This window comes from Lipophrys pholis (genome assembly GCF_963383615.2).
Source record: "Lipophrys pholis genome assembly, chromosome: 2".
Taxonomy (NCBI): domain Eukaryota; kingdom Metazoa; phylum Chordata; class Actinopteri; order Blenniiformes; family Blenniidae; genus Lipophrys; species Lipophrys pholis.
In genome coordinates this window covers 34,159,481-34,184,073 of record NC_137636.1, presented here as the reverse complement: position 1 = coordinate 34,184,073, position 24,593 = coordinate 34,159,481, and the positions used below count along the sequence as shown (strand labels likewise).

The window sequence follows — 24,593 nt, the reverse complement described above, 5'->3', positions numbered from 1 at the left end:
TTTACATGATTAAATAAAGACTTCCATTCACAGAAATATATAGCTCTAAATAGTATAGTGTGAATTTAAAGAGTGAGTAGTGTGTGTGGAGTGTGTGTGGAATGTGTGTGGAGTGTATGAGGAGTGTGTGAGGAGTGTGTGAGGAGTGTATGATGAATGTGTGTGTAGAGCGTGTGAGTAGTGTGTGTGGAGTGTATGGGGAGTGTATGAGGAATGTATGAGGAGAGTGTGTGGAGAGTGTAAGGTGTGGTGAAGCAGCAGTTGGTCAGTAGTGAAGCAGTACTTAGTGGTGATGCAGTAACAGTAGTGATGCAGTAGTTGGTCAGTAGTGATGCAGTAGTTGGTCAGTAGTGATGCAGTAGTTGGTCAGTGGTGATGCAGTAATTAGTAATAATGCAGTAGTTTGTCAGTGGTGATGGAATAATTTGTGTTGATGCAGTAGTAAGTAGTGATGCAATAGTTGGTCAGTGGTGATGCAGTAGTTAGTGGTGATGCAGTAGTTGGTTAGTGGTGATACAGTAGTTACTGGTGATGCAGTAGTTAGTAGTGATAAAGTAGTTGGTGGTGATGCAGTAGTTGGTTAGTGGTGATACAGTAGTTGCTGGTGATGCAGTAGTTAGTAGTGATAAAGTAGTTGGTGGTGATGCAGTAGTTGGTCAGTAATGATGCAGTAGTTAGTAGTGATGCAGTAGTTGGTCAGTAGTGAGTCAGTAGTTACTTGTGATGCAGTAGTTTATAGTGATAAAGTAGTTAGTGGAGATGCAATAGTTGGTCATTAGTGACACAGTAGTTAGTAGTGATGCAATAATTGGTCAGTGGTGATGTGAAGCGATGGTACACAGAGATACACAGTACAGGTACTGACGTAGTTCTGCTGCTGTCTCTGCAGTTCTCCAGGGAGGTCGAGTGGCGCAGCACTGAGGTCAGAGATGGAGACGCCACTGCTGGTGGTCACTGTGAGCAGGAAGACCAGCGTCCCCTGGCCTCGGTCCAGACTGAGAGTGAGCAGCTGCCTCGAACTGACCGGGACACTGGACAGGTCCACCGCACACCTGCAACACGCACGCAAACGCACACACGCATAATTATCGAGTGTCCAGCAGATTGTGGACGAGGTGCAGATTCAGATGATGTTCTCAATGTTGAGACACAAAGATCCAGCAGACGAACGACTCTAGAGCTCGTTTATGTTTCGTAGGCTCTGTGACTAACAGCTCCTGTTTCTCTCCTTCACTAACTGCTTCACCACGTCATTCCCTAACTCCTTCACTAACTCCTTCCCGAACTGCTTCACCACGTCATTCCCTAACTCCTTCACTAACTCCTTCCCGAACTGCTTCACCACGTCATTCCCTAACTCCTTCACTAACTGCTTCACCACGTCATTCACTAACTCCTTCACTAGCTCCTTCCCGAACTACGTCACTAACTAATTTACAATGTCATTCACTAACTCCTTCCCTAACTACTTCACCAACTCCTTCACTAACTGCTTCACCAAGTCACTCACTAACTCCTCCACTAATTACTTCACTAACTAATTTACTAAGTCATTCACTAACTAATTTACTAATTCATTCACCGACTCCTCCCCTAACTATTTCACTGACTAATTTACTAAGTCATTCACTATCTCCTTCACAAACTAATTTAGCAAGTCATTCACTATCTCCTTCACTAAGTCATTCACTGACTCCTCCCCTAACTAATTTACTAAGTCATTCACTATCTCCTTCACTAAGTCATTCACTGACTCCTCCCCTAACCAATTTACTAAGTCCTTCACTAACTCCTCTCCTAACTACTTCACTAACTAATTTACTAAGTCATTCACTATCTCCTTCACTAACTAATTAACTAAGTCATTCACTAACTCCTCCCCTAACTACTTCACGAACTAATTTACTAAGCCATTCACTATCTCCTTCACTAACTCATTTACTAAGTCATTCACTGACTCCTCCCCTAACCAATTTACTAAGTCATTCACTAACTCCCCGCCTAACTACTTCACTAACTCATTCACTGACTCCTCCCCTAACTAATTTACAAAGTCATTCATTACCTCCTCACCTAACTACTTCACTAACTAATTTACTAAGTCATTCACTATCTCCTTCACTAACTAATTTACTAAGGTCTTCACTAACTCCTTCCGTGGCCCAGATCTGTGAGGGGGAGGGGGGTCTGGTGTTACAGAGGAAATGGTTGGACTCACGTTCCCGTGCACTCCTCAGTCCTCCTCCCTTCTTTAGACCACAGCTCCAGCTCCAGGACCTGAGACTGGTCCAGGAAGTGGTTGAAGGTGAAGCGCTCCCTCCACTGAGGGTTGCTCACTTTGCAGTGATTCTGAAAGGAAAACACAGAAAGTCTGGAGATGAGCCTTCCAACCTCGATCACAGTCGGTGCAGAGGAAACGGTGCCCAGAAGTTCTTTCTCTACAAGGACCAACGCTGAGAGAAAACCGTCGATGCAGAATCGTCTACGTCTCAACGTGTCGGTGCACTAGTGACGTTAACGAGTGACAGTTTCCTCAGAATCATCAGACGTCCAGCTTATGGCTCTGCTCCACAGTGACTCCTGGAGGCTCCATGTTCACCTGCACCACTCAGATTATTAGTCAGAGTATCATTATTAGTTAAGTAACTTCAGTGCTGGAACCAAAAGGTTTATTTTAGCTGCTGACACAGTAAAAACACCTGAAACGTGTATCTGAAGTGACTGGGATCGAACAAGCAGAGCATCAAACTAAGAACTATTGTTCTGTTGTTACAGTTCTAAATAATCCTCACAATTTCAATTCAATCTCAGATTTTGAATCAAGAGGATTCAATCTGGCACAAAACTAAATCTCAGGGTCGAACGTTTTCTCTCTGAGCGGATGTCAGATCAATCCAATCTCAAAAACTGCTGAATGTGCAGTTTTAGTCTGGATGCTGAGAGAAGGGAACCAAGTTGTTTTAACAGTCATGATGTTCCTTTACACCAGCATGAGGAGGAGGAGGAAGCAGTGGAGGAGGAAGAGGAGGAGCAGGAGGAGGAAGAGGAAGTGATGGAGGAGTTGGAGGAGGAGGAGGAAGAGGAAGCGATGGAGGAGTAGGAAGAGGAGGAGGGGGAGCAGGAAGCGGTGGAGGAGGAGGATGCACTGGAGGAATAGGAGTAGGAGGAAGCAGTGGAGGAGTAGCAGGAGGAGGCAGAGGAAGAGGAGGAGGAGGAGGAAGAGGAAGCGGTGGAGGAGGAGGAGGAGGAGCAGGAGGAGGAAGAGGAAGCGGTGGAGGAGTAGGAGGAGGAAGCGGTAGAGGAGTAGGTGGAGGAGGATGCACTGGAGGAGTAAGGGGGGGCAGTGGAGGAGGAGGAGGAGGAGGAAGCAGTGGAGGAGGAGGAGGAAGCAGTGGAGGAGGAGGAGGAAGCAGTGGAGGAGGAAGAGGCAGAGGAGGAGGGGGGGCAGAGGAAGAGGAAGAAGCAGGAGCAGGAGAAGGAGGCAGTGGAGGAGGAAGCAGAGGAGAAGGAGAGGAGGCAGAGGAAGAGGAGGAGGAGGAAGCAGTGGAGGAAGAGGAGGATGTAGAGGAGGAGGTAGAGGAGGAGAAGGAGGAGGCAGTGGAGGAAGAGGAGGATGAGGAGGGAAACAAAAAGAAAACGGCGGAGCACCTTGCTCTCGTAGCGCTGCTCCCCCAGGAGGAAGCGGATGAAGAGCTGATCTCCAGGGCCGTCCAGCGGCAGGTCACGACCTTCAACCAGGGTCACCGACAGCACCGAGCTCCACAGCTGACTCCTCCTCAGCGCCTCGGACTGACGGATGCTCTGAGAACCCCCCCCAGGCTGGAAGACCCCCACAGGGCAGAGAGACAGACAGAAACATCAACCAGGACTGAAGAAGATCTCTCCTCAAGCAGACGGTGACCAACAACAAGCCTCATCTGAGACGTGAAACAAGTGAGGGACGGCGGGAGGAAGCTGCTGCAGCGTCAACAAGAGCCGGTCGATTGATCACTGATCAGGTGATTGACGACACATGAAGACCGAGATCGTTAATGAGACCAGCTTCAAATCCTCACAGCAGCACTCAGACTCCTGCAGGAGGTCACAGGGTCACTGCAGCGGCTGGAGGTGAGCATCAGGAGCTGATGCTGCTTCCACTGACCGTCAACTGGCCATTGACTGATACGCTGACCAAGTCATCGTCGACTCACCGACTGACCGCTGACTGACCATCAACTGACCCACTGAGCGACTGACCGTCGACTGACTGGCCGACGGACCGTCGACTGACTGTCGACTGACACACTGACTGACTGACCCAACGATCGTCGACTGACCGTCGGCTGACCGTCGGCTGACCCACTGACCATCGACTGACCATCAACTGACCCACTGAGCGACTGACTGTCGACTGACACACTGACTGACTGGCCGACGGAGTGTCGACTGACCGTCGGCTGACCCACTGACTGTCAACTTGCCGTCGCCACCTCCACAGACTGACCGTCGCTGCTCACAGGTTCAATACCAGCAAGTTATAAATTGATGAGCAGAAGAGAAAAAGAAAACCTGCATCAGAAAGGAAGAGCAGTGAGACGTTAAGGAATCATCAGTTTCCCAACATGTTGGTCTGTTCCGCTTCAGACAGAACGTCTCTGTGGAGCTTTGCTGACCTCTAGTGGACAGAAACAAGAACACATTGAGGAAGGAGCGGCTGCAGTCCTGAATAATGTCCTCCAGGCCCAGGAGGCTGGTCGGCATTCTGCTGGAGGACACACTGAATCAACACGTTGTTTCGGAAGAAAAACAATATCAACCCCGGTAATAATAATCATCATAATCCTAATACTCAGAGAAGCAGCCCTGAACGGAGTCTTTGGATAAAAGAATCCGTCTTTCCTCTCAGTCTGGTTATATTCACTCATATATTGAAGCACTGAAAGTCATTTCATTGTTTCATCTGTTACTATGGAAATATACGTTACTGAAGAGTGCAGCTGCTGTCAACACGAAACTATCTGACTTTGGTTACTATTACAACTTATAGAGTCTTTAGTCTTTTTAGTTTAGCTGAGATTACCTACAGGTACGTCCCGACTATAAAAAAAGAAGGTTGTATTAAAATGTTGAAGGATTCAAGTGTCAAACTATTATATTTGTGTTATTCAAGTGTTCATAGAGACATGAATCCTTGCCGGTGGTTCCCTCCTGGGTTCTCGTCTCAGAACCATCAGAGACATGAATCCCAGCCAATGGTTCCCTCCATGGTTCCCTCCTTGGTTCTCCTCTAAGAACCACCGGAGACATGAATCCTTGCTGGTGGTTCCCTCCTGGGTTCTCCTCTCAGAACCATCAGAGACATGAATCCCAGCCGATGGTTGCCTCCATGGTTCTCCAAGAACCACCGGAGACATGAATCCCAGCTATTGGTTCCCTCCTGGGTTCTCCTCTCAGAACCATCAGAGACATGAATCCCAGCCGATGGTTCCCTCCATGGTTCTCTAACAACCACCAGAGACATGAATCCCAGCCGATGGTTCCCTCCATGGTTCTCTAACAACCACCAGAGACATGAATCCCAGCCAGTGGTTCCCTCTTGAGTTCTCCTCTAAGAACCATTAGAGACATGAATCCCGGCCAGCGGTTCCCAGTCAGTGGTTCCCTCCTGGGTTCTCCTCTAAGAACCATCAGAGACATGATTCCCAGCCGGCGGTTCCCTCCTGGGTTCTCCGTCCGTTCTCGTCCCCCACTTCACTAAACATTACATTGAAGCTGAACGCTGGAAGACGCAAACTCTTTCATACAAAAACTGAAGGAAACAAGAAAAATCTGCGTTCTCCTCATTTGGTTTGCTTCAACATGTATCTCCTCTGAGCCAGGTTCTGCAGGGTTCTCTTCCTCTGAGCCTGGTTCTGCAGGACTGAATAGTCGGTTTTCCCTTGAAGTGACAGATGAAATGAACCTGCCTGAGCTGTGAGGCCTCAGTACCTCTGAGTACCTGTTACGTCAGGTGACCTGTTTCTTACCCTGACACTGCGTCTGGGTATGTGGGGCCTCCTCTGGTGCAGCAGCATGCGTGTTAGAAGCAGAAGAAAAGAGGAGGTTAGTAGGCAGACGAGGAGACGAGGTGCAGCAGACCAGGACACCACTGCCATACGTTGGATCTCTTGCTGTCTCCGTCTCTCAGCGACAGCCTCAGGTCCAGCAGCACAGACCCCATGTCCTCCTCCAGGCTGTTGGGGTCGTCCAGGGGCAGAGACAGCTCACTGACCCTGGAACACAACAACTGCAGCTTCACTTCCATCACACCAGCAGGAGGCAGCGGTGAGCCAAACAGAGGGTGATGAAGCAGAGTGGCTTCACTGGGCAGGACTGACTGAATGAAAGGCTGAATAACTGACTGACTGACTGAAGGACTGACTGACTGACTGACTGAAAGGCTGAATGAACGACTGAAGGACTGACTGACTGACTGACTGACTGACTGACTGACTGAATAAATGACTGACTGAAGGACTGAATGACTGAAGGACTGAATGAACTGACTGAATGACAGAATGACTGACTGACTGACTGACTGACTGAATGAAAGACTGAACGACTGACTGACTAAATTACAGGCCTTCCAACACAGTTGAACAGAAAACACTTTAATTAGTGTATGAAAGGACCAAAAACAGTACAGCCATCTGTTCGTTTCATGTGATGAAAAGTCAACCTGTGATTCGTTGTCACATGAAGCGGATGTGTGGAGGGAAGATGAGAGACGAAGCTCAGGGTTTATTTGTTCGTCAGTGTTTGCAGGTTCCTTGTTTTGAGCTTTGATTTGAACAGAACTGTAAAAGACCATGTCACTCTCATCCACCAGAGGGCGCATGTCCACTGGGTTTCACCTGCAGGTGGCCTGTCTTAACAGGAATCAGCTTAGACCAAAGGTCGCTCACCGATCCAGCTCCAGGTCGGAGAGCAGGACGCCGGCAGAGCCCATGAAGTCGTCAGTGGTCAGATCACGGTCGTACACCTGCGTTCACACACACACACACACACATCTGGATCACACACACCACAGACACAGTGATACTGACAGAACTTCAGCGGTCCACTGCAGGTCTGTGACGGCTCACATCTGGATCGCAGCTGTTCCATTCTGATCACACACTGTGACAGACCAACCTAAAACCTCACCTCGTCCCAAACGACACCACACCAGGTGACAAAAACCACTGGACAACACCTGGGAAACATCTGGGATGTTCATGTGAATATCTTCTCTTCCTCTCCGTTTATGTCTGTTTTCACTGGAGTCTTCCCTTCCTCAGCCTGTACAGGCTCAATGAGGAAGAGGAGGAGAAACAACAGACCTTGATGTGGAGCTTCTGATTTAGGTCCCTCATCAGCAGGTAAAGGGAGGAGAAGGAGAAGGAGAAGAAGGAAAAGAAAAGGAGGAGGATGAGAAAAAACAGACCTTGATGTAGAGCTTCTGGTTCAGGTCCCTCACCGGTAGGGAGAGGAGGAGGAGGACGATGACAAGGAGGAGGAGAAGAAGGAGGAGGAGAAGGAGGAAGAGTAGGAGAAACAACACACCTTGATGTAGAGCTTCTGGTTCAGGTCCCTCACTGGTAGGGAGAAGGTCTCGTTCCAGGAAGGACTCAGGTTCTTATAAACCACTTTGCTCTTGTAGAAAGTCTTTCCATCCAGTTTGAACTTGACGTATGGGTCGCTGGTTCCTGAACATGATGACAAACATTTACTGGCTGGAAACACAAGAGACACATTTTATAAACACAACTTTTGGTTGACTCTGCTCGTCTTCCTCATCTGTCAGGACTCTTCATCACAACTCAGTGTGTTGATCAGATACTTCCTTCTGATCGGCTCCAGTTTCCACAAACAATTAAAACACAAGAGTGGAAGAAGCAGCTGCATGTTGGTGCTGCGACCAGAAGTAGAACATGAGGAACAGTCTGTGGTCCAGGCTTCAGGACAGACTGACTCTCAGTCTTCAGGACAGACCGACTCTCAGTCTTCAGGACAGACCGACTCAGTCTTCAGGACAGACCGACTCCCAGTCTTCAGGACAGACCGACTCCCAGTCTTCAGGACAGACCGACTCCCAGTCTTCAGGACAGACCGACTCCCAGTCTTCAGGACAGACCGACTCTCAGTCTTCAGCACAGACCAACTCAGTCTTCAGGACAGACTGACTCTCAGTCTTCAGGACAGACTGACTCTCAGTCTTCAGGACAGACTGACTCTCAGTCTTCAGGACAGACTGACAAACACAGATGCAGTGAATTTTACTGCTGCCGTCCGTTGGAAGCTGTTTCACAGCTCAGATCTCAGAGAAGGAAGTGGTTTTTCTCTTCTTCTGCTGTTGGAACCACAACTTCCTCCTCACACAGCCAATAATGTGGTGCTGCCACAGCTCAGTCTCCATCGGCATTCAGCTCAGAGTCACCTTCAGCATTCAGCTCAGAGTCACCTTCAGCATTCAGCTCAGAGTTGCCTTCAGCATTCAGATCAGAGTCTCCTTCAGCATTCAGCTCAGTCTCCTTCAGCATTCAGCTCAGAGTCGCCTTCAGCATTCAGCTCAGTCTCCTTCAGCATTCAGCTCAGAGTCGCCTTCAGCATTCAGCTCAGAGTCTCCTTCAGCATTCAGATCAGTCTCCTTCAGCATTCAGATCAGAGTCTCCTTCAGCATTCAGATCAGAGTGTCCTTCAGCATTCAGATCAGAGTCTCCTTCAGCATTCAGATCAGTCTCCTTCAGCATTCAGCTCAGTTTTCAGCTCAGTCTTCTTCAGCATTCAGCTCTGCACACAAGGGCATGTTGGAACCCAGAACCCAACGACTCATCTGGAGTCGCTTTGGTCAAAGACTCAGTCTGGATCTTCTCAGTCCGTCACAAAAAGAAGGTCATGAAGCTGATCTCCTCCAGTCCTCCAGGAGATGTTACCTGGGCCCACATGTCCCTGAGTTCTCATGGAGAAGAACCACCTGATGTTCTCATGAAGAAGAACCTCCAGCCCGATGTTCTCATGAAGAAAAACCACCTGATGTTCTCATGAAGAAAAACCACTTGATGTTCTCATGAAGAAGAACTTCCAGCTTGATGTGTTTATGAAGAAGAACCACCATCGTTCTCATGAAGAACCTCCAACCGGATGTTCTCATGAAGAAGAACCTCCAGCCTGACTTTCTCATGAAGAACCTCCAGCTTCCATCTGAGGCTGTTAAATGTTCAGAAGAAGAAGTTCTCATCATCCTTCAGAATTTGTTCATGGTGTCTGGTTCTTCATGGTTCCTGTCTTACTCTTCCTTATTAATCTGTTCATCATCTGCTCAGACTATTGACTCTGATCAAACAGAGAAAGAATGAAACGCTTGTTCAGGCGTCTGTTGTCCAACAATGAGGCGGTGAAACGTAATACACACACACACACACACACACACACACACACACACACACACACACACACACACACACACACACACACACACACACACACACACACACACACACACACACACACACACACACACACACACACACACACACACACACACACACACACACACACACACACACACACACACACACACACACACACACACACACACACACACACACACACTTCATTAGACCTTGTGTTTCATCAGCTGCTGTTTCCTCATTTCTGAGTGCTGTGATGAAAGGGTGTGCGTGTGTGGACACATCTGAGCCTGTGTTTGTGGCGTGTGCATATCCTGCAGACAAGAATGGTCCAGGTGAAGTTTCTTCACTCAGTGTCAGCTGGAATCTAGTCCAGGACTCAGATCAACGGAAGAGAACCAGAATGAGGTTTGATGTTTGACTCCTGCTGGATGTTGAACTGGAGTCTTGTGAAGTCTAGTCTGTTTTTCAAGCAGCAGCAGGAGGAGGAGTCAGTAACCGCTCACCAGCAGAAGGAGGAGGAGTCAGTAACAGCTCACCAGAAGAAGGAGGAGGAGGAGTCAGTAACAGCTCACCAGCAGAAGGAGGAGGAGTCAGTAACAGCTCACCAGCAGCAGCAGGAGGAGTCAGTAACAGCTCACCAGAAGAAGGAGGAGGAGGAGTCAGTAACAGCTCACCAGCAGAAGGAGGAGGAGTCAGTAACAGCTCACCAGCAGCAGCAGGAGGAGTCAGTAACAGCTCACCAGAAGGAGGAGGAGGAGTCAGTAACAGCTCACCAGCAGAAGCAGGAGTCAGTAACAGCTCACCAGCAGAAGGAGGAGGAGTCAGTAACAGCTCACCAGCAGGAAGAGGAGGAGTCTGTAACAGCTCACCAGCAGCAGGAGGAGGAGGAGTCAGTAACAGCTCACCAGCAGGAAGAGGAGGAGTCAGTAACAGCTCACCAGCAGAAGCAGAAGGAGGAGGAGTCAGTAACAGCTCACCAGCAGGAGGAGGAGGAGGAGGAGTCAGTAACAGCTCACCAGCAGCAGGAGGAGGAGGAGTCAGTAACAGCTCACCAGCAGCAGGAGGAGGAGGAGTCAGTAACAGCTCACCAGCAGGAAGAGGAGGAGTCAGTAACAGCTCACCAGCAGAAGCAGAAGGAGGAGGAGTCAGTAACAGCTCACCAGCAGAAGCAGAAGGAGTCAGTAACAGCTCACCAGCAGCAGGAGGAGGAGGAGTCAGTAACAGCTCACCAGCAGGAAGAGGAGGAGTCAGTAACAGCTCACCAGCAGAAGCAGAAGGAGGAGGAGTCAGTAACAGCTCACCAGCAGGAGGAGGAGGAGTCAGTAACAGCTCACCAGCAGCAGGAGGAGGAGGAGTCAGTAACAGCTCACCAGCAGCAGGAGGAGGAGGAGTCAGTAACAGCTCACCAGCAGCAGGAGGAGGAGGAGGAGGAGTCAGTAACAGCTCACTAGCAGGAGGATGAGGAGGAGGAGTCAGTAACCGCTCACTAGCAGCAGGAGGAGGAGGAGTCGTCAGTAACCGCTCACCAGCAGCAGGAGGAGGAGGAGGAGTCAGTAACAGCTCACCAGCAGGATTAGGAGGAGTCAGTAACAGCTCACCAGCAGAAGCAGAAGGAGGAGGAGTCAGTAACAGCTCACCAGCAGCAGGAGGAGGAGTCAGTAACCTCTCGCCAGCAGAAGGAGGAGGAGTCAGTAACAGCTCACCAGCAGCAGGAGGAGGAGGAGGAGTCAGTAACCGTTCACCAGCAGCAGGAAGAGGAGGAGGAGTCAGTAACAGCTCACCAGCAGGATTAGGAGGAGTCAGTAACAGCTCACCAGCAGAAGCAGAAGGAGGAGGAGTCAGTAACAGCTCACCAGCAGCAGGAGGAGGAGTCAGTAACAGCTCCCCAGCAGAAGCAGAAGGAGGAGGAGTCAGTAACTGCTCACCAGCAGAAGCAGAAGGAGGAGGAGTCAGTAACAGCTCACCAGCAGGAGGAGGAGGAGGAGTCAGTAACAGCTCATAAGCAGCAGCAGGAGGAAGAGTCAGTAACCGCTCACCAGCAGGAGGAGGAGGAGGAGGAGTCAGTAACAGCTGGATGTCCCTTCATCCCTCCTACTGACTACATCCTGTCTACATGATGCCAGAGAACTTATTCTGACTCAGCTCAGATCTTCATGTCTTGACTGAACTTCATAGAGAGACCCTGACCACCATGATGATCACTATGACTGCTCTGGTAAAGCAGCTCTACCACCATAATGATCACTTTGAATGCTCTGGAGGATCAGCTCTCCCACCACTATGACCACACTGGTGCAGCAGCTCTACCACCATGACCATCACTATGACCGCTCTGGTGAAGCAGCTCTACCATCACTGTGACCGCTCAGGCGCAGCAGTTCTACCATCACTATGACCGCTCTGGTGCAGCAGCTCTACCACCCTGACGATCACTATGACTTATCTGGCGCAGCAGCTCTACCGTCACTATGACCACTTTGGAAGAGCAGCTCTACCACCATGATGATCACTTTGACTTATCTGGCGCAGCAGCTCTACCGTCACTATGACCACTTTGGAAGAGCAGCTCTACCACCACGATGATCACTTTGACTGCTCTGGTGAAGCAGCTCTACCTACACTATGACCGCTCTGGTGCAGCAGATCTACCACCCTGACGATCACTATGACCACTCTGGTACAGCAGCTCGACCATCACTGTGACTGCTCTGGAGGAGCAGCTCTATCACAATGTTTATCACTATGGCCACTCTTGAGGATCTGCTCTACCATCACTGTGATTGCTCTGGAGGAGCAGGTCTTGATGAAGGGTATGTTCAGCTCTTCTCACCACAGCGGTCCCGGACCACCAGGTTGCGTCCTTCCTTCAGGTGGACCATGAGCAGGAAGGAGCCGCTCAGACCTCGACTGTGTTCTGATGAACTCAGAGCCTCGTTCCCCATCTGGCTCTGCAAAAGAAAGAATACCGACATTACTGGGATTACTGAGACAGTACTGAGATTACTAGATTACTGGGAAAATACATATATTACTGGAATTACTGAGAAAACACTGAGATTACTGAGGCATTACTAAAGGCCGACACACACTACAGGATAATCGGGCCGATTTCAGTTCTGATCTCCCCCGAGCATCGGGAGCAAAGCCCCGATTGTCGGATGTCTGCAAAAACAATCGTGTCTATTTTCCTGTGGCGTGGGGAGAGTTCAGAGTGGTTTTATCTGGTCCGATCCGCTCGGAAGGTCTTGAAGGAGAGATTGTAGATAATGAACATGTTCAATATTTGCGAGGAGAAATCCTGTAGTGTGTTCTGCTCCGAGAGGAGCCGAGCAGCAGGGGGTGTGACGTCATGAGTACCGGTATGAAAACCAAGCAGCTGAAAGCAACACTGCTGCTGCAGCCAAAGCCAGAAAGTTCCCGACTTGTTAGTGAGTGACTTCATGAGATTATACCAGATTAATTCAATGGACAATATATAAGCGGACCTGCACAGCACTGATCACTCAGTTTTACTTTATTATTCCTCACTGCTCTTCTTTAACTTGATATTTTCCTTCAGTTTGTTTTGAGCCTGTTTCCCTGAATGCATTTTGTGTTGGAATATTAATTCATCACCGTGACGACAGAGTAGATGTGCACTCCAGACATTCATGTTTCTGCAGTTATATCAGACGTGACCATTATTATTAACCTCATTAATACAGATAAAGCCTCATGGAACTAAACAGACTTGGAACAAGTCAAGAACAAAAACATCCTTCAAAGCCTCAGTGACCAGGATTTATTTCATTCTGTTAAAAAGATTGTTCTAAACCCTCCGTCTCCGCTCTGCTGCGCTCTAAGTGTCCCATGTGGGCGGTATACCAACCAGGATATTGTAAATATAGGCAGGTCATTGTCCAAGAGATCTGATTGGTCAGTAGACGGCACCTTCATTCTCTGCTCCGGAGTTAAACATCAGAATACCGGGGGGATTTATCCCAGTAAGAAGTGAATCTGCTTCACAGTCCTGAAATCCCAGAGTTAATCCTGAAGTTACTTTGATAAAAGAAAATCCTGAGTCGTAACATAGGCCCAAGGTTGATTTGTGGCAACATGTTTGTTTAAATGTTCATGCCGTGTTTTACACTGAAGTCACGTTTGACTATGCAAGATTTGGAATATTGAGTGTGAAGAACATATATATAGTTTTATAGAAGTCTATGGTGCAAAGCCTGATACTCTGCTGAAGAATCGGTTAGTATGTTGAGCTCCATTGTCACACCACAAATTATCAGATCAGAAGAGGAAGCTCTTGTGTGATCTGTCTTTTGTGATCATAAAGTGTGGATCTAAATCTGTGAAGTATAAAAAAATCCTGTAGTGTGTGCCAGGCTTTAGACAATACTGAAAAAATACTAAGACATTACAGAGAAAATACTGAGATTACTGAGACAAAACTGAGACAAAAGTGAGACAGTAATGAGATTACTGAGACTATACAGAGATACTGAGACAACACAGACAATACTGAGACAACACTGAGACAATACTGAGACAGTACTGAGACAGTAACAAGATTATTGAGACTATACAGAGATACTGAGACAATAATGACACAATACTGAGACAGTAATGAGATTACTGAGACAATATTGAGACTAATGGGACAATACCGAGATTACTGAGAAAATAGCGAGACAATACTGAGATACTGAGAAACTAGTGAGACAATACTGACATTACTGAGACAACTACTGATGGAATTATGGAGTGCATTAGTATTGAAGACTGTAAAACTATTATTGTCAGTTGTATGTATAGAACACCTGGTTCCTGTCTGGACACATTTAATCTTGAAATAGGAAAGCTGTTTGACAATCTAAACAAGGTGCACTTTGTCTGTGGTGATTTTAACATTGATCTTCTGAATCCTCATAATAATATGAAAACTTCATATTTCATCACAACAATGTACAGCAACAATCTTCTCCCTCTTATCCTCAAACCTGGCCGAGTTACAATTAATACAGTTACATTAATAGATAATATACTTACAAATGAAATGGGGAGCGAAATACCCGCTGGATTACTTATTAATGATATAAGTGATCATCTCCCTGTCTTCAGTATCTTTCATCAAATCCTAGAAAAAGCCCAAACCCATGAAAAAGTCTCCCAGCAAGTGATCCGACACAGAACAGCTGAAGCCATGGCTGCCCTCAAGGCAGATCTGTGTTCCCAGACAGGGGATGAAGTCTATACTACTGATGACCCTGACCAGGCCTGTGAAGCCTTTTTGTCCATCCTTATCAAACTGTACGACGAGAACTGCCCATTAAAAAAACAGAATGTTAAAAATAAGAATGCAGTGGATAAGCCATGGATTACACACGGCATAGTGAATGCATGCAAGTAGAAACATCATCTTTATAGAATTTATATGAAAAATAGAACCAATGTGGAGGAGCAAAGATATATAAATTATAAAAAATACGTTAATAAGTATAATGAGAGTAAATAGTTTTTTTTATCACAAATTATGGAACATGGAAAATACTAAATGGTATAATTAGAAATGGAAAAATGTATTACAAAATCATTTCATTATTAATAATCTTGAATTAACAAACACAAAGGAAATAGCCAATACTTTAAATATTATTTTATAAATGTAGGACCAACACTGGCAAGTGAAATTGTAGAATCCAAGGATGCAGATTGTATAACTGCCAGTGTTATTAATCAGAATTCCAACTCTCTATTTCAAACTGGTGTGGAAGAAAATGAAATAATTAATATTGTAAATACTTTTGAGAACAAAAGGGTCAACAGAATCCAGTAATATAGATTTGATAATGATAAAGGAAATCATTAACTACATAGTACTACCCTTTACATATATTTGTAATTAGTCATTTCTTACCTGTATTTTTCCATCTGAAATGAAAACGGCAAAAGTAATCCCTATTCACAAGAGTGGTAACAGTCATCTATTTTCTAATTACAGACCCATTCTCCTTCTTCCACAATTTTCAAATATTTTAGAAAACCTGTTTGTAACCCGGCTTGACAATGTTCTTGAAAAATACAACCTGCAGAGTGACTATCGGTACGGTTTCCTCTTGCAGAGGATATTGCAACAGCAATAGATAACAGAGAAAATACTGTGGGCATCTTCATTGACTTAAGCAAGGCTTTTGACACAACAGACCACACACTACTCTTAAAAAACGCTTCAGACGTATGGTGTCAGGGGTACTGCTTACACCTGGCTAGAAAGCTACCTCAGCAAAAGGAACCAGTATTTGCATATTATTAATGTTGATTCCAACAAAGAGACTATCACACATGGAGTTCAACAAGGCTCTAGACTGGAGGCCCAAATGATCTATTATGTACATAAACGATGCATGTAATAATGTGGAAAAAGTTAATTGTATATTATATGCTGATGATACCAGCCTCTATTGCTCAGGACAATACCTGCATATGCTCATAGGCACTGTAGAAAAAGAGCTCACAGTATTAAAAAGATGGTTCGATAATAACAAACTTTCAATGAATTTGACTAAGACTAAATATGTCATCTTTGGAAACAGGGATAATAACAGTCAAACCCACATTGAAATTAATGGTAAACAAATTCAACAAGTGCATGTAAATAAATTCTTAGGAATCATTTTTTATGAAAATCTCAGTTGGAAGCTGCATATAAATATCCTGGAGCCAAAATTAGCCCAAAATATTGGCATAATGTGAAAAATCAGATCAGTACCAAATCAAAATTCACTCTATGAGACAATTCCTTCATTCTTACATATCTGAATTATGGTGAGGAAATATGGGGAAATAATAATAAAACAAATATTGATCCTATTTTTTCACTTCAGAAAAAGGCCATTAGACTTATAAATCAAGCTGATTATTATGCTCCAACAAATCCTCTGCTTGCAAAATCAAAGATGCTGAAAATATACAATATCATTGACCTTAATACACTTGCTGTCATGTATAAGGCGCATAATTATAATCTTCCACCCAACATCCAGAAGCTTTTCAAGCATAGACGGAGTCGATATAGGCTCAGGGGCACTGGGATTTTTGTTAAAAACATGGCAAGGACAAATAAAAAAGTAGATGTGTTTCCATAAGAGGGGTTAGTCTTTGGAACAATTTGGACGGTAATTTAAAAAAATTGGATACTCTCAAAACATTTAAAAGGCGGTTAAAGCCCACCACTTGTGAAAAATATCGAGCTCAGGAAGAACAAGATTAAAAGTAACTGTGTCCCCTTAGAGGACAGTTTGTTTGGTATCTCAGGAATGCCCCCCCCCCCCCCCCCCCTCCCCGAAAAAAAGAGCAAATTGTTGTTGTTTTGGTTCTGTTACACTATTTGCAGGAGCTTTTAATATATCATGTACAAGGTTAGGCAAAATAAGTTAAACTTCAGTCTAAACCCTTCTGTCTTCCTCTGTTTATTTTTGGGGGGTCGTTCCCTTTGTTGTTGCGTTTTTTGTTGCTTCATTTTGTATTTGGTTGACCGAATAAACTACTACTACTAAGATTACTGAGACAATACTGAGACAATACTGAGATTACCAAGACAATATTGAGATTACTGAGACAATACTGAGACTAACAGGACATTACTAAGACGCTACTAATATACCAGGACATTACTAAGACATTACTAACACTATCAGGACATTAATAACACTATCAGGACATTAATAACACTACCAGGACATTAATAACACTACCAGGACATTACTAACACTACCAGGACATTACTAACACTACCAGGACATTACTAACACTACCAGGACATTACTAACATTATCAGGACATTACTAAGACATTATTAACACCACCGGGACAATAATAAGACATTACTAACACTGCCAGGACAAGCCAACAATGTAACATCAATTTCTAAGATTTTTAGTGTCGTTTTTCTAAACAAGGACTTTTATTTTGAAGGAATTTTTGGCTTTTATTTTGAAAGTCAGGACATGCAGGTTAAGTGGTCACAGTGTGATTGACATGATATTACCTAATTCTTGGTGTGGATGATGCAACACTGATGGACGCAGCTGCAGTTAGTGATGTCATCAGAGGATGGATTTTATCCACATATTTTGGAAACAACTCCTCAGAATCCACAGTTTTCAGGCAAATATTTTCATAAAATTATAATTTCTTGGGAGGAAAATTTGTTGTCTTTCAGTCTGTGTGGGTTTTGAAGCAGTCAGACGTAAACTTTAGACACTAGGAGGCGCAGTTTGACGCAGACGCACGATTTTGCTCCATCTGACTCAATGATAAATGTGGCTTGAAATCGTGGGATGAAAAAAGATGACAGCGTTGTTCGCACTCATCAAAACGTGTTAATATTGGATATTGGAGCACAGTTTGACATTATTTAAGCTGCTTTTTGACTTTCACAGACAGCTTATTGTACCAACAGGTAAAGGAAAAGGTTAAAAGGCTTAAATCAGCTCAGTGTTTAAGTCGAACTTAAGCTGTGAGTCAAACACTGTGCCTAGATATCTATAGGAGTCTACAATTTCAACCTTTTGGTTGTGAATGGTGATTTCCTGCGGCCTGTCATTGTTCTGCCTGAAGTCAATGATTAGCTCTTTGGTTTTTAGCACATTTAAGTCCAGGAAGTTCTCGTCGCACCATTCCACTAAAGCAGGTAAGGCCTGACCATGGTCGGGGTCTTGGCTGTGAAGAAGACTCAGGAGGACAGTGTCATCAGAGAATCTGACGATATAGCTGCCTTCCTGTGATGTTCTGGGTACATGATAAAAAGTAAAGGAGACCGTACACAACCCTGAGGTGAGCCTGTGTTTGAAAGCTTCCTGCTGGACATGTGTCCGTTCACCAACACCAGCCTGGACTCTGCTTGTTAAAAAAGCTAAAAGACACTAAAAACTGGGCAGGTAGATTAAAATACGATGCAAGGTGGTCAACTAAAATGGGAGACTGCATCTTATTAAAAGCTGAAGAGAAATCAGTGAATAAAATCCTTGCATGGGACTTTGGTTTCTCCAGGTGCTTATAGACTTTGTCCAGAGTGAAAGCGTCGGCATCACCAACACCCTTGCAACTCTGATAGGCAAACTGTAAAGGGTGTAGTTTGCCATCTATAATAGAAAGCACCATGTCTTTTATAGCCCTTTTAAGAATTTTCATGTCCAGAGATGTAAGTCCAATTGGTCTGAAATCATTTAACTCCTAGGTATTTTTACATTTAAGAATTGGTATGATGGTGCTGAATTGAACGATTCCTGGTGATTATTGTGTATTTATTGTTCGCTGGTCTGTGCTCGAAGCTCACACCTTCCTTTTTAATTTAAGATTGTTAGATTTTGCACAGAAATATTAACTAACGAGCCCCCGGGTCGCTCAGTTGGTAGAGCATGAGACTCGCAATCTCCAGTTAGTGGGTTCGTGTCCCATGCCGGGCGCCACCAATGTGTCAGGACATGACGTCGCTTTGTTTTCAGAGGAAGTCGTAGATAAATTAGGCCGGTACCCAACAGGTAGACCAGCTTTGAACTGTCTGACTCTTCTCTCATCTATTAATCCTTCATCACAGTTCATCATGTTAAATGTAGAACACCTGTAATCTGACACCGAGAGTATGGCACTGTTCGTGCACTATTGATTCTGTCTGTCATTGCAACACGACCCAACTCCTCCAAATTAAACTTTGTACATCCTGAGTAAACACACCGGAGAGCTGGCCTCCACCATCAGACAATAAACCTGCTAACTCAGTAAGAGGAGCTGCTCTTCCCACCTTTAAAACGCTCCTCACTCCCTTTAAAGGTCGTTCAGAGTTAAATGTGTCCGTGTCCGTGTCTGAAAGCCGGCAGTCGTACCTGTGAGCTGCTCTGTGGGGGGTCTGCAGCGGGGGTCGTGACCTCAGGCTGGCCCAGTTCCTCGGGCTCCATGTCTGTGGCTGGCCTGTGGTGTGTCTTCTCCTCTGCAGTGTTGCCGGAGTCATGGGAGGAAGACCAGTCTGTGCAGTCTGCAGTCATGCTCAGTCTGTTTTCAGTCCTCTCGGCGGCTCCTAGGACACCTCCCAGGTTCACCACCCGCCTGCTTCTTCCTCCTCCTCCTCCTCCTCCTCCTCCTCCTCCTCCTCCTCCTCCTCGCCGACTACCCGCCTCATCCAGCGGCATGGAGGGAGAACTGTAGCTGGGTGGGTTATATTGCAGGGGCTGCGTGCTGGAGGAGACCCGGGCATACTCCTGCCTCATGTCCCTCATGTCGGGGACAGAGACGCTCATGCGCTGGTCCATGGCGTGGACGGCAGACTTAGCGGAGCCCGCCTTTCCACGCCGGAGGCGGGGCAGCATCTTGTGGCGGAGGTGCCGCAGCATGCCCGGCTTCTTGGCGTCCATGACGGGAAGGAGGTTCAGTCTCTGCCTACTGCCTGGGCATCACTGTGGACACACAGACGTCACACTTCAGACACACACATCTTCAAACATCTTTCCATTCAGGAGGAAATGAGCCGCCAGGTCTCCATTACTGTGTGGACCCTAGAAAACTAAGCTGGTTTAACAGACAATCATATGAATTTGTTTTGACCAAAGAGACACAAGATTTGTACATTTGCACAATTATCGAACACACCGATGGGATAAGGAGGTTGTTGACTTTTCCTTGAAAAACAGACATATGTACTCCAAAAATAAATTCCCCTGAAAATCCTCCTGTTAATGCATTCTTGTAGTAGATATAAAACCTCAGTCACCAAGGCTCCTCAAAAACAATCAACTCATTTCATCAACGATACGACAGAAGCCTGTCAGCATCTGCGTCTCCAGAAAATCTCCACAGGCAACAAGTTAACCAACAACTATGAACTTTTATTAGCACGGAAAATATTGAAATTCTGCATTCCAACAAGAATTCTTACTTGGCATGAAGCAGAATGTGAGTAGAAGTTTATTACCAGAAATACAAGTTCAGACTGCAGGCAGGATATTCCCGTTTCAGTTTTAATGCTGAAAAATAATTGTACTGTACAAACATTGTCGTTTAATTTTGTTTTAGGTTCTACATTCAACTTTAATTCATTTGAGCATTATTTTAGTCTTCAAAGAGGAATTTCAATCAAAGGTTAACAAATGTGCAGGTTCATCAGACTGTATGCGTAATGGAATTCACATTCACAGCATCAGCATAATGTGCTTCACATTCTAAACAAGCTGTGGACCTTCGCCTCAAATGCAAAAAGGGACTGCTGCATTATTCATATGTGAATTCATTGTTATCTCACAACTCTTCATCACATCTTTCTGGATGGTGACGTGGAGCCTGTTCTAGCCGACACTGGACGCCAGGCTATCACTGGACAAACACACAAATTCACAACAGATGGAAGATGCCAGGAAAAGTCCCGGTTTGGACTCTTAGGATGTGCAGGCTAGAGGGGAACCTGGAAAAGCCAGGAGAAAGGTTTGAAATAGGAAAATCTGGTTAGAGAGGAACCTGCTAAAACTACTGTCGGACTGTGTGCAGGATGCTCTACCTGTGGATCGTCAGGAATCCGGTTCACACCAAGTGACAACAATCCAACGAGCACAGGAACCGGGTGAAAGTACAGCGCAATAAAAACGAGTGGGATGGGACTCTTTCCACGTCATGTCTTTAGTGCAGAAGGAAATGTAGATCTGTTTCACTGTCGCTAGTCTGAAGCCACTAATGTTAGTCATCACATCACAGAGCGTTTTGGAAGCAGGAGGGACACTTCTTACAGTTTCCTGTGATCCTTCTGGATCAGACAAAGTGTGAGAAGCAGCTGCTTTGTAGAAGTTCAGGAGTTTCATCACTGAAAACTTGCTCAACATTGTTCATTATGACTCGGCACGAGAGGACATGAACAATAAAACAGTTTGCTTTCATGGAGCCTGACGAACAAATAACAGATGTCGGCCTCGACTGGAGAGGAACTGGTTTGGCAAGGCACATTCAACTCAAATTGCAGGTATTCCAGAGGTCAGAGCATTAAAAAGATGGACTACAACTAATTAGGCTCTGAGGCAAGAGCACAAAGCTGGAAGAAAAACTCTTCTATAGCTCTGGGAAGAAACCTCAGGAGGTTCTTTGAATAACAGGTTGCTTACTACTGAACGCCTGAACAACACAAGCTGTAATCTTTGTTTGGACTGCAGCCATTACGTGTGTGTGTGTGTGTGTGTTCTTGTGTTTTCAGTGAACAGCTCAGACCTGGCAGCAGAGCTTCTAACAAAGTGAGCTGCCTGCTACGCCTCAGTCAAGCTTCACGCTTTGTATTGTCAACAAACGCACCCAGGGGCCAATGCCTTTATCAGATGGCAAGAGGAAGTGCAGAGAAGGGGAGTGTCAGTCCAAAACCAGACAAGAACACAAGAGATCCTGGCACACGGAGGAGACTGCTGATACATTCAGAGGAAAGGTTGGGCTGGGGGCTCGTCTGAACCGCCTTAAAACCCTGATGTGTGTCGCAGGTTCCATGGTCAGAAAGTCGGTCTTCAGCACACTGAGGTGAAACTGACCTGCTCAGGTCCCTGATTATAGAATCAACACAAAGCAGCATTTAGAATAGAGAGAACAGCAGGCTAAATGTACAGGAGCAACTGAATCTTCTCTGTCTGTCAGCTCATCCTGTCAGACGTCCATCAATGGAAAGCAACAAGACAAGAGAAATGTATTGGTGGGAGGGAAGACTCATTACTCCTGTTGTACCAGATCTCCCTGCCTGCTGCAGGTCAAAGGCCAATTCACCAAACCACACCCTGCTGCCTCTGGCAGGCTTGCTTCTGTGTGCGTCTCCTCTGCCCATCACCTCCCGCCAGACGTCTCCTCCACCTGTCACCTCCCGTCGGTCGTCTCCTCCACCTGTCACCTCCCGCCAGACGTCTCCTCCACCTGTCGCCTCCCGTCGGGTGACTCCTCGCCTTGTCCACTCCCGTCGGGTGGCTCCTCCCCTTGTCCACTCCCGTCGGGTGGCTCCTCCCCTTGTCACCTCCGGTCAGAGATCTCCTCCCTTTGTCACCTCCTGTCGGGTGACTCCTCCCCTTGTCACCTCCCGTCGGGTGGCTCCTCCCCTTGTCCACTCCCGTCGGGAGGCTGGCTCCTCCCCTTGTCACCTCCGGTCAGAGATCTCCTCCCTTTGTCACCTCCTGTCGGGTGACTCCTCCCCTTGTCACCTCCCGTCAGACGTCTCCTCCACCTGTCACCTCCCCTCAGAGGTCTCCTCCACCTGTCACCTCCTGTCGAGTGGCTCCTCCCCTTGTCACCTCCTGTCGGGTGGCTCCTCCCCTTGTCACCTCCCAACAGACGTCTCCGCCCATCACGTACCGTCAGACATCTCCCGTCAGACGTCTCCTCCTCCGCCTGTCACCTCCCATCGGGTGGCTCCTCCTTTATGGGCATAGAGGTCAGTAACACTCCTTTCCTATCCACTTTTCCTTAACTCCATGGATGATGTCACAGGGTTAAGGAAAGGTGTTAGGAGGCTTCCTAAAGGAGTTAGGGAAAGTTCATCTCATTGTTGTGACAGTTGGACCACACTGTCTGTAATATCCACAGCGCAGGTTAGTGACGTCTGCTGTGGTGAAAAAACAAAAAATTTCTGAAAATGGAATACAAAAAGCATATTTCAACCACTTTCCCCTGTGACTAACCACTGATAGAATCTCAAATATCACAAGGTTTGAATGGAAATCAAAGGAAAAGAGGCTCCAGGCTATAAGGAACTAAAGTGAAACGGCTGCCAGGTGAATAAATAACCAAAGCAAACTGAGAATAGGCTGCACAAAAACTTTACTGTGTTTGTTTTACAACATCAGCAGAACATTCATGGTTGGGATCTGGGTTTTAGATTAAATTTTTTCAAGGCATATTATTACATTGGTAGCTTAACATGATCTGCATTGAGTCATTGGGAGTTTCCATGAACGCTCGAGCGGGTCCCTATAAATGTTGCTGCCACAAGGAATTGTGGGACAGTAAGATCTCGTCTCTTTTGGTAAAGGATGCATCAGTGTTTCCTCGGCTAAAGGAGGTTCTAAAGGAAGCATTGAGTCTCCTTTCCTTAGTTTATTGAGAATTTGAACGTTTCTTATCGTGGCCGCCACTTGAACACTTCCGGGTGTAGCAGACTTAAGTTTGGTTGAAGCACCCAAGAATGAACCAACACAGGAATCAGGATCTGCACATTTATTTTCCCTGCGAGTCAGCAAAGAGGGCAAAGTTAGCATTCAGACACACACAGGTGCAAGGTCTGTCTTCCACTTCAGAAGCTGTCCGGTTCTCCAATTGTTTCTTTGAGTGGATATAAATCATAATAGCATGTCCGATAAAATATTTATACAAAGATATGAATTTGAACTTGGCAAAATAAATTTCTACTTTGACAACCAATACATAAAAAATTACGAATAAAAATATAAAAGTCAATTATGTGTACAGAAGTGCAAAAATTCAAGTAAACTGTATCAAATAAAATAGTTTGTACTTTTTCCATGAAACTCATCATAAAATAAAATAAAATAAAAGATCAACAAAAGCCTATTTTTTTTATACCAATTGAATTTTGAACAGTAATGGAAAATATTCACTCAGTGACATACTTCGCCCTGAACTTCTCAAAACTGTGACTTTGTAGGTTATCAGCTGAATACTCAAACACTTAAATTGTTGATCATCCTCAGACTAACATCTCTATAGCAGCATGAACGTCTCGCACAAAAGGGAAAGCGAACCAAGAAAGCTGGCCAGGCCTCGAGGGCACACTCGCTTAAAGGAAGTGCCTCATACATAACCACAGACAGATGTCAAAAAAACAAAACTCTTACCTTGACCTCTAACCATTCTCAAAATACTGAACATGCTTTATAAACAAGACTCCACAACCGACTAACCTACGTGAATAAAGTTTTTGCAACTTCACTGACTAAACTGGCTTTGTTTTTGTCTCTGCATCATGTTCTGGATTAGTCTGTTAACTGGCTTTACCATACTGCCAACTCTCGTCCTGATGGGGGCCAATTAACTATTTGGGGGTATTCTATCTGGGTTTGCGGCAGCCCTATTTCTTTCGCCATTGGTCACAGGACACAAAGGGAGAATGGTGCTAGGAGCTGGCGTGTCTGCCCTTTGTTCGAAGTTTAAAGTGTTACTGCAATCCTCATC

The 24,593-nt window shown here is 45.8% G+C and overlaps 1 protein-coding gene across 6 annotated transcripts in view; it reads right to left on the bottom strand.

Moving 5' to 3' along the window:
* Positions 1-24,593, bottom strand: part of LOC308106430 (multiple C2 and transmembrane domain-containing protein 2-like) — a 65,586-nt gene that overhangs the window by 18,642 nt on the left and 22,351 nt on the right. For 3 of the 6 annotated variants that reach the window (XR_013935148.1, XM_080458160.1, XM_080458161.1), the window contains exons 2-9: positions 19,286-19,852; positions 12,244-12,361; positions 7,564-7,706; positions 6,924-7,000; positions 6,137-6,251; positions 3,649-3,819; positions 2,219-2,349; positions 866-1,052 (exon numbers count right to left, since the gene is read on the bottom strand). Coding sequence is in view for 5 of the 6 variants with exons in the window: in XM_080458160.1 (XP_080314286.1) it covers positions 866-1,052; positions 2,219-2,349; positions 3,649-3,819; positions 6,137-6,251; positions 6,924-7,000; positions 7,564-7,706; positions 12,244-12,361; positions 19,286-19,810 (1,467 nt within the window). In the remaining variant the exon portion in view is untranslated. Of the gene's footprint in view, positions 1-865; positions 1,053-2,218; positions 2,350-3,648; positions 3,820-6,005; positions 6,039-6,136; positions 6,252-6,923; positions 7,001-7,563; positions 7,707-12,243; positions 12,362-15,318; positions 15,519-19,285; positions 19,853-24,593 lie in introns of those variants that run through there. The other 3 variants (XM_080458159.1, XM_080458162.1, XM_080458163.1) reach the window with 3 other exon arrangements.